We start from the raw sequence: 10845 nt of genomic DNA, 5'->3' as shown, positions 1-10845 counted from the left end.
ACCCGAGCCTGTGGTAAAAGAAACCCAGCACTTTTGGGCAGATTTTGCTCTGATTTATGTTGAATGCTTGCTTTCCACAGTTTCTGATCCTCAGCTCCCACTCTCTTCACGGTGTATCTAACTCCTCCCCTTGGTGAGCTCTGGAGGCTCTCAGTGACTTGGTAATCAGTCTTTGCAGGGACCAAATCCCCACCCCCTTGGAAAACTCATGGAGCCTGTAAGCAGCTTTCAGGAAAGACCTCACAAGTACCCACCCAATCTCTCCTGATAGCAAATTTCCAAACCAAGCCCATTTTCTCAAAAGATGGTAGAGGACTTATCAGTCTCCTATATTGCTCTGAAATTGGAGAATGAAATTCTGCAGGCCCAAGTGCAGCGGCTGATGGAAGAAAATGCTGCCCTCCAGGCCCAGATTTCAGAGTTGCAGAAGCCCCAAGCAGTCAAAGAGGATAAAACCCTCCAAGAGTCCACTGAGGTTCAGGAGCCTCAGGAGTCCCCAAAGCTCCTGAATTCCCCAGCAGCCTGGGAGCCACAAGAGCCTCCAGAGATCAAGGGGTCCCAGAAGCCTCCAGATTCACAGAAGCTATGAGCCTGGGGGCCACTAGCATCCAAGAAGCCCCAGAAGGCCCAGAAGCCCCTGGAGCTCTCAGACACCAAGGAGCCCCAGGCAACTCTAATGGTTCATGAGCTCCCAGCAGCCTGGGAGGCACAGGAGCCCTCAGACACACAGGTTGCCACAGCAGTTCAGGAGCCCCAAAACTTAGAACCCCAGGACCCCCCAAATGTTGAGGAACCCCAGGAGACACTAAAATGCCAGGAGAGCTCAGCACAGATTAAATTTCTTGAGCTTCCAGCTTCCCAGGAGCTTCTGGAGCCTTGGGTGCCCCAGGAGCCCCTGGACCCTTCAGATGCTCAAGAGATCCTAGAACTTTCAACACTCCAGGAGTCCCTGGAGGGCCTAATAGCTGTGGAGAGTTTAGTAGCTTTAGAGTTTCCACAGGTCCCCAGTGGGCTAGAAGCTGCAACTTTCCCCCTAGAATACCCCTTAGCCTTCAATGGGGATGCCCAGAAGCTTCCTGAATTCCTGGTTCAACTGAATAGTTACATGAGAGTCAGAGGGCACCTGTATCCCACTGAAGCAGCCCTGGTGAGCTTTGTCGCCAACCGCTTCTCAGGTGAGGCAGGGAGGTGGTTTCAGCCCTTACTAGATATCCAAAGCCCCCTGTTGGAGCAATTTGAAAGTTTCTTACAAGTGCTCCAGAATACTTCTGACAATCCAGAAAACATGAGAGATGCCAACCACTACATTCGTCAACTCTGCCAGGGGGAGGGCTCTGTCAACCAGTATGCAACCCACTTTCACCTTATTGCTCAAGAGCTGAACTGGGATGAAAGCATTCTCTTTATCCACTTTCAAGAAGGGATTGTCAGTTCTATCCAGGATGAACTATCTTGCACAACCCCAGCCACCAACCTATCCAACCTGGTCACTCAGTACACTGGCCTAGAAGAGAAGGCTGATCCCAATCCGTCAGAAAAAAGCCCTTCTGAAGAGAGAGATGGGCCTGAAAGTCCACCAGCTGAAAATCAACCTGTACAGGCTGCAAGCAATCGCCCACATCTCAGTGAGGCTGAATGGGCCCGTCGGCGTGAAGCCCACTTGTGCCTCTACTGCGGTCATCCTGGTCATTTTGCCAGAGATTGCCCTGTCAAACCTCATCATACACAGCAGGTGGGAAACGTCGAGGCCCGGCGGTAAGGGGGACCCCGGGTGGGCCAATCTACAAATATGCATCCCCCTCTCTTCCAATATCCATGTCCCGTACCCTATGGCTGACTGTTGAAATCCGACTGGGAAGACGACAGTTCTTTGAGCAAGCGATGGTGGATTCAGACTCCTACAGAAATAGCATCGACCATTCTGTGGTTCTTCAACAGAAGTGGCCCATCCGCAATAACATCTTCCCTCTGATGCTCGAAACTGTCGATGGCCGTCCACTGATAAATGGGCCCATAACCAAGGAAACACCACCTGTCGAAGTTAAAATTGGAAACCATGTTGAAGGGTTCCAGTTTGACATTATTCACGCACCACGGTACCCTCTGATTCTTGGAATCCACTGGTTTGAGACACACGACCCAAACATTGAATGGAGTACGCGAACTGTGTCCTTTCCATCACGTTATTGTCATTACAATCGCTTCATGCACAGGTGGAATAGAAGACGTAGTGATGAAATAATTGCTGGGTAGATGCCTGCTGTGTACGATGAGGCTTGACAGGGCAACCACTCTGCCTCTGGGATCATGGACTGAAACTGAAAACTTTAAACTGCTTTTTTTCACCAACCCTGCATGCCCCCCTCTCTGAAACCTGCATCTTACAAGGCTATCTTAATTACAATTTATACTAATGATATTCATGAGAATAGATATTAGAATTAGATATTGAAAAAGGTGTAGCTGTTAGATTGGCTTGATTTCTTTTCAAAATTTTCTTTATCACAAAAATTGCAACATGTTTTCAATAAAAAAGACAAATTTACAAGTGATTTTTAAAAAGAATCAATAAACATTTGCCATTTCTATTTGCGTTTGAATTAATTATTGGCTTAGTTGAGGGAAGGGAATAAAAGACTAGTAAATTGGGAGGGAGAGAAGGAATTGGAAAATGTTCAAGGTTTGAGGAAGGTCTTGAACATTCCAAAGGTAGTGACAAGTCAGTGGGTGATGTGGGGGGGAAATGGAGAGAGTAGAGCTGGGATTGGTTGAGGAAGAAGGTAGAGTTAAGGTTGAGAAGAAGATTTGGGGAAAATTGGGAGGAGGTTAGAAAAATGATTCAGGGCAGGGCTAGTGGTGCTGAGGGAAGCATTAAGGGGAGGGAGGAAATGCCTACAAAAATAAAGGGAGCACTGACAGAGACATTGAGAAGCTTTGAAGGCAAATGTGTTGGACTTCACAAATTAACCAAAAAAAAAAACAAAAAACATTGGAGCAGGTAATGAGAACTCCTCAGACAAAATCTTATTCCCTGAAGCAGAAAGATTTTCCCAGTAACTCATGTGTATTAACCTACTCTTGCCAATGCACAAGAGCATGGTGTCAAGAATCAGTTTTCAACACTTGCAGATTGTTAGTAGCCAACTGTACCTTTCCTACACATACAGCTTGCCCTGCTCTGCTTAGCCAAGCTGCCTGCATGGCATACAGGGAGAGCCAAGTTAAAGAAAGGACCTTATGTCCTTGTGGGTCTGAGAGGGGACAGTATCCCAATTTAGCCGCATCCACCGCCCCCCCAACACACACACACACACACACACACACACACACACACACTACAGGGTTCAGGGGATATAGAGGCTAGAATCTCTAGGTGAGATGTGAGGAGTGATCCAAGCAGAACCTAATGCTTTTCCCCAGTGTTTTCAACTTTCCCTTGGGAGTCTCTTTTTGAAGCACTTGAAGAGGACTCTTCCCTTTATTTAGACAAATGATCATATACATTATCATAACTCTAGAAGGAGATAGGGGAGGGACTTGCCATTCATTGAGTCCCTAATATGCTCCAACCACAATGTCAGGAATTTTACACAAATTAATTATCTCATTACTTTTCAGAACAAGCCAGTGAAGTACGTTTGCTCCTATTTTGCCAATGAACAAATAGAATCCCAGCAAGGTTAGTTCATTTGCCCAAAGCCACACAACTAGTAAGTAGTGGAGGTGTGTTTGGTCTCCAAAGCCTGTGCCCTTTCTCCTACAGCATGTCAATCTCTTTAATGAAGTGTTAAGGGCCAAGCAAGATTGTGGCAGCAGGGAGTTAAGTGGGAGAAACAGTATAATGGAGGGGAAAACTCAGAAGGAAAACCTCTGAATTTGGATAATAGTCTCATTTTCTATATTTGAGTAGTAGTTCCCAGTTCCCTTAACTTCTTTCTTCATTTCTTAGAAGAATTCATATTTTTAACTAGTGGCTCATATTCCTTTCAGATTCCGTGGTATTTTTTATGAAAGTTGGGGATCTAGAAGCCTGTAGGGCCTACACATTACTTACCAGGAATTCTCTGCCTAGCCACTTCCATAACAAATTCAAATCCCATGCAGCCTAAAATTACACCACTTCTAGTCCTCACTGGCCTCCATGCCTTCCCCTGAACAGTCTAATGTATTTTGGCACTATACACTGGGCTTTGTAGTATGTGGGGAGGTTTCCTTAGGTATACATCCAACATTCCCACCCATTACACCCTCATACATGCATACTTAGCCTGGGTACAAGGGCAGAATCATCTACATCTGTACCCTTGGCAGCAAAGCCTAAGATAGTGCCTGGGACATAAAAGGTTTTCCATAATGATGGATTCTAAGACATTTAATTACCATTACTCTGAGAAAGGGACTTATTTATATATTGGTGCTTCTCTTTGGGGGGGGTTGGGTTTTTTTCCTCCTATTCAATCACTCATCTTTACTCCCAAGACTACACACTATTTTTCAATATGGAATTCAAGAGAAAAAAAGGAAAAAAGAGTAAACAGCCACAAAGAAAAAATAATACCTTTTATTAGTCAAAATATCCTGGAGCTAGGAAGACCAGCTCTGTGGTTTATTTGTTTGTTTGTCCTCCTCCCCCCCCAGGACTGAGATGATTCATGGGACACAGGGACAGTGCTGAGCAAACTGAGATGGTTGATCACCCTACTTGGACCCCATATCGTTCTATCTGGCAATAGAGGTTTATTTAATAAGTGCAATCCTTTATTTCACAAACAAGATCAATTGTCTAATCCGAATCACAGACTTTGTGAGTTAAAATAGACTCAACAAGTCAATTCTTTTAATTTTACAGATGAAGGAGCTAAAGCTGAGAGAAAGGAAGGTTATATAAAATGGCTGTGTTTTTCCTATCTCTTGATTCCAAATATAGTGCTCTCTTTTCACCATAAGCCACTATTCTAAACCAAAAAATCAAGTCTGTGGCTAGCATTTAGCTAAATACTGTGGACAGTGTTTAAAGTATAGCATGAAATGTTTACAATGTTGTCAAGAAGAAGAAAAAAAAAACTAGCAGGCATTAGACAGCTAGCTTAGATAACTAAATGCTGCAGTCTGTGATGGCGACAAATATATCAAATTGAAATATATCTGCAGATAAAAATAATAGCATTTATTTAATGAGTACTTTCTTTATGCCAGACAGTGTGCTGAGTGAATTGGATCTTTTTGACTATCTGCAAGGTAGATATCATTAGCCTCATTATACAAATCAAAGAATTGAAGTCCACTGAAGTGTGGTGACTTGCCAGGGGTCACGCTGTTAGGAAATGATGGATTCTAAAAACAAACAGATCTATCTCACTCCAAAGTTGAGGTTCCACCCAATGCACCACACTGCTTCTCAGGATGAATGACCTTTACTCTTTATGAACCACTTTAATAATATAAATTCACTAGATGTGAGTTCTAGTACACTAGAAAAAGAGATTAATTTGTTAAATCGTTCATTAAATTCAGCAATCATTTATTGAATGCCTACTATGTGTCAAGCACAGGTAGGAGGGATGAGAAGAAAAAAGGGAGAAGAAGAGAGGTAGAAACTGTGACTCATGGTATTTGCTCTGATCACAATTTAACAGGGGAAGTTGTTGTGTAGCACAGTGCTGTGAAATACAGAGGCGAGAACACTAATTCTGCTTGAACTGAAGAGGAATGTTTTGAGCTGGGCCTTGAAGGAATCTCAGTGGACACAAGAGGAAGTTAGACTTTCTAGATTGAGTGAAATACAAACAAAAAAGAAAGCTGGGGGATTGGGGGAAGGCATGGTGCCTTCAGGAGTATCTTTCTATATCACGGGAAAGAGTATGTGTGGTGGGGGGATGGTAGGTGTAGATGAGTAGATGAAATTTAACAAAGAGATTGAAAGTCTCAGGTTAAAGACCTATCTTGCTAAGGAGTTCATATTGTATCCTGTGGGAGATTTGGACTGGGATCTTTGTCTTTCTTTTCTGTTTTAGATTTGGGCGTATTTTTCTCTTTTGCTATAAAGTAATGCAAAATTATTTCAACAAAGTATATGTATCCGAAGTTGATAACAAAATTTAAAGGTTTTCCTTTCTCTCTGTCCCCTAGCTAACAAACTAGGAGGTTTTTAAGTAGGAGAGAAATATGATTTGTTTATATTTTAACAATTTGATAGTAATGTGCAAAATGACAATAGAGAAAGTGGCAAAGTGTCTCTGTTACTTTTATCTTTTTAGATTTTATGGAAATGAGTTTAAGCTGGGCTCAGTGGCTCAGCCTGTAATCCCGCACCTTGGGAAGCTGAGGTGAGTGAATTGCCTGAGTCCGCGGGTTCGAGACCCGCCTGGACAACTTGGTGAGATCTCATCTCTACAATAAATCAAAAAATTAGCTGGGCGTGGTAGCTTGCGCCTGTAGTTCCAGCTACTTGGAGGACTGAGGGGAAAGGATCACCGGAGCCCAGCAGGCTGAGGCTGCGGTGGCCGGGAGCGGCCACTGCACTCCAGTCTGGGCGACAGAGTGAGACTCAGACTCAAAAAAAAGAAAAAAAAAGAAAAAGAAATGAGTTTAAATAGTCAAAGGCAAAGAATTAAAAGTAAATTAAGCTCAATTTTCTACAAGTATTTATTTTGAGGACTTACTGTAAGAAAGGCATGAAGAACACACAAATATATACAGGACAACATACCTGCTGGAAATACTGTTACAATATAATAATGGACAAAGGCTCATAAATGATAAGAAACTACCATTTCATTTAGGCCTCCTCAGTTTCAAGTTTTAAAGACTCTCTAAACTGAGAATTTTTAAAAATAAATACCCTGCAATATTTGACACAGATGAAAAGAAAACAGTTCCCTCTTTAGCTAGATTTTCTACGTTTAAACTTTAAAAGAAAAATTATCTCCATATATTTTTGTAGCCCTCTTTTCTGTTTTTTTGAAATAAATATTTTATATTTCATGACATTAAAATACACCTGGAATAGTCATGGTCAATCTATGGAAGGATTTATATGTGCTCTGTTCTTAAAGTACCTGTAGATTTCAAAAAGTATGTTTTTTTAAAGATTTGTAGGGATAGATAATTTTTTAAATTCTTAATATATTAAATTTTGGTATTTAGCATTCTACTAGATATAAAATATTAAATGGTAAAAGCAATATAGGAGTTAGAACCCTAAGGCCAGGAGATTAAGATTAAACTCTTAGATTTGCTATTTATTAGCTGTACATCCTATTTCATCTAATAGATGAAGATAAAAATACTTGCTTTACCTACCCTGTAATGTTAGAAAAAACATCACATGAGAAAACTCATGTTAAAAAAGTATTATGAAAGTTGAAAATTCTATATAAATAAAAAGTATTACTATAATAATTTATGTTTATAATAATGGCCTCAAGGATCTTCAAGATACTAAAATGCCTGTTTAAAAACATTTCAGTTTCACAGACCTCTATCTCTAGTATTTCCTATGTGCCAGGTATTCTGTATTGACAATCAAAGATCCGATTAAGTTTGATATAATTATTGTATCAGGTAGTTTTTTGGTATTCTTACAATCAAAACATTGGCATATATAATAGCACTCTATTTAGCAGAATACTGTATTATCTAAAATGCCAATTACTTACTGGGACAAGTGAACTAGTTGATAAATTATTGTAATTGGGTTGAGCTTATTTCTTTTTCTATTTAGCCCAATCTAAAGAAAATAAGTCAGAGCAGACTAATCTTTGTGTCCCCACAAATTAATTGAAATAAAAAGTAAAATTTATAAGACAATTATCTTTTAATTTCTAATTTATATGATTTCTAGGTTAAAAAATAATGGAAGGTTAGAAGGTCAAACTGTACTGGTCTCTGAGTAAGTCAAAATGTCTGCAGGAAACAACTGTCATCATCATTTTACATGACTATCAGGGTCTCACTTTGATTATTATTCTACCTCACAGTGACTCAGATGTGTGAGAAAGTTTGGAAAAGAGTTATAGTCTGGAAAATGTGGGGCATACTCCAACCAGGTTGGTGGAGAAGTGGGGGGAATGCCAGCAGTAGTCAACTAACTGTGTCTAACTTGGCTCAAATGAAGGGACCATTATTTATTTTGATACAGATGAAAATGGAGTATGGCAGGGAAACACAGAACAGTCATGTGTGCACAGCACATCTGGCAACCTAAATTTCACATGAGAAAGAAAGCATGAAATTTTACAACCACACAGAACAGAATGTCTTAAACGCTACAGCTGAGCTCACTGTTTTTCTTAGATTTTCACATTGCATTTTTCCTGTCAGTTATACCACAAATACCACATAATAGGCGACAAGTGAACTAGCTGCACTGCCAGTGAAGCTCTTCTGATTATTAGAAGAAAGCTGATTGAACTCTAATAAATTAAAGGCATTCCCAAAAAGATAATTACCAAAGGGAATTTCCATATTTCAACTTCTATTTTTTAATGCCATGCTTTGCTACAAAATTGGGCAAGTGTTTGAAAGAATGGGGGAGAGAGCGACCAGGGCTAAGTCAAACAAAACTATACTTAAGAATTAACAGTACTTTAATGGAAAATTTTAATATATTCCAATAGCTTTTTAATAATTATGCTAAAAATGCAAAAACAAATTCCTAGCATGGAAAATATCAGAAACTGGTGGTCCCAGCAGCCTTCCAATAATTTCCTTTTCCTCTGCAGTTCTATTCTTCTTCTAGTCCCTTTTCTTCTGTTGGCCTGCCAGAAATCTAAGTAACAAAATGTTTACAGTCATTGATAGTTACAATAAAATGTTTGTTCCTCACTGACTTTCCATAAGAGGAAAAAGAGGAGGTCAGGAAGCCTTACATTTATTACATTCATTTAATAATATTGTGAAAAGTATTTTTGAAAAATAAATACACTGCTTTACATATTAAAAATGGACAGAGAGGCAAGGGCTAAGAAATTTTAATCAGGCCACATGGTGAAGTCAAGTGAAGAGCAGAAGAGCAGTGAGTGGACTTAGATTTTAGTTTTAGTTTTTAGTTGACCTCTCCTCTGAAGCTCAGCTTCTTCATAGAAAAAGTTATGATAATAATATCTTTAAAATAAGATTTAAAAATAAAAATGTCCATATTGCTTACCTTCATAAAATATTGCAGAGGATAATTTATTCAAGCAGCATATGTTAAATTCTCTATTATGTTATTCAATAAACATTTGCTAAATTCCTATTCAATGTCAGACACTGAACTAGAATCAAATAGCATAATAAATATCAAAAAAGCAAGCCCAGATATAAATTAAAGCATTATTATTGCTATAAAGTCTACTTGCCTTTCCAAAGGACTATAACTTTTGCAAAGGGAAAAAACAGGAACTTCAATATAACATTTCCTTTTGTACTTTATATTCTCCTACCCAAGTACCAACCAGATCTGACCCTGCTTAACTTCCAAGATCAGACAAGATCGGGCACGTTCTCTGTATTTTATATTCTAGGCCAAAAACTGTATTTTATATTCTAGGAAATTCCCATTATTATATCATAGTTGTCTAGCCTGTAAAAATTAGCATAATTACATAATAATCTTCTTCCCCACCAGGTGTGCAAGCATTCAGATTGGCTCTAATTTTTTAAAATACAGACATGTGGCTGGGCTCAGTGGTTCAGCCTGTAATCCCAGCACTTTGAGAGGCCAGGGCGAGTGGATTGCCTGAGCCCATGGGTTCGATACCAGTCCAGACAACTTGGCGAGCCCTCATCTCTACAATAAATAAAAAATTAGCTGGGTGTTGTGGTGCACGCCTGTAGTTCTGGCTACCTGGAAATCTGAAGCGAAAGGATCTCCGGAGCCCAGCAGGTCGACGCTGGAGTGGCCTTGAACATGCCACTGCACTGCAGCCTGGGCAACAGAGTGAGACTCCAACGCAAATTTTTTTTAAAAAATACAGACATGTACATACATTGCATAGCAACTATCATTATTGCTGCTACTTCATTCAGTCATCTTATTGCTCACTCATGAAGAAGAGAAACAGGAACTAACACTTAATGAGCACCTATTGTTGGCCACACTCTGTGCTAGAAATTTTAACTATTAAATCTCATTATCTCATTTAATTCTAACAAACATGTGGCATGATAGGTGTTATTTCCCCCATTTTATAGATCTGGTAACTGAGTCCCAGTGAGGCAAAAGTCACTCGACAGGGAATGGTGAAGTTTTAAATCAAATTCAAATCTGTTTCTCTAAAATGCTATGCTTTTCTAGCTCTTAGGAAGAATACTGAAGCTAGAAAGGTTCAAATTTACTGATAAAGAAACTGCAGCCCAGAGAAAACAGATTCTCCAGAGAAACCATACAGAAAATGTCTTTTGTTTTCCAGTCTAATATATTTTCCCATTAAATTTCACTAAATGAATATTGTGCCAACTTAAACATAGTCACTAAATATGAAAAGAATAATCAATTGAATAAGAATTTAAGTAGCCTTATTTTTAATGTTTCTAATTTGCTAAAAACTTTTTTCCACAGAAACCAAATTTAAAAGGAAAGCATCATTTTTATATATGACTATGATGTAGAATTTTTTTCATTTATATATGTTTGACGAGTAATTTTCTTCCTTTCTTAAAAAACCTTATCAACTTTTTGTCTTGTTTGTTAGTTTTTCAAAAACTGCAATTAAAAAACACACCACAAGCCGGGCTTGGTGGCTCAGCCTGTAATCCCGCGCCTTTGGGAGGCTGAGGTGAGTGGATTGCCTGAGCCCGCGGGTTCGAGACCCGCCTGGGCAGTGAGACCTCATCTCTACAATAAATCAAAAAATCAGCCGG

General features: G+C 39.6%; 1 protein-coding gene across 1 annotated transcript; it reads left to right on the top strand.

The window, feature by feature from the left end:
- Window positions 1–304: 304 nt before the first annotated feature.
- Window positions 305–1759, top strand: RTL3 (retrotransposon Gag like 3). Its single transcript, XM_008065382.1, is given in 1 exon segment — window positions 305–1759. A coding segment is annotated over 1 exon segment (1455 nt).
- The last annotated feature ends 9086 nt before the right edge of the window (window positions 1760–10845 follow it).

The sequence above is a fragment of the Carlito syrichta genome, unplaced genomic scaffold, assembly GCF_000164805.1.
Source record: "Carlito syrichta isolate Samal-C Ts95f unplaced genomic scaffold, Tarsius_syrichta-2.0.1 Scaffold308265, whole genome shotgun sequence".
Classification (NCBI taxonomy): domain Eukaryota; kingdom Metazoa; phylum Chordata; class Mammalia; order Primates; family Tarsiidae; genus Carlito; species Carlito syrichta.
This window is presented reverse-complemented; position numbering and strand designations above follow the sequence as displayed.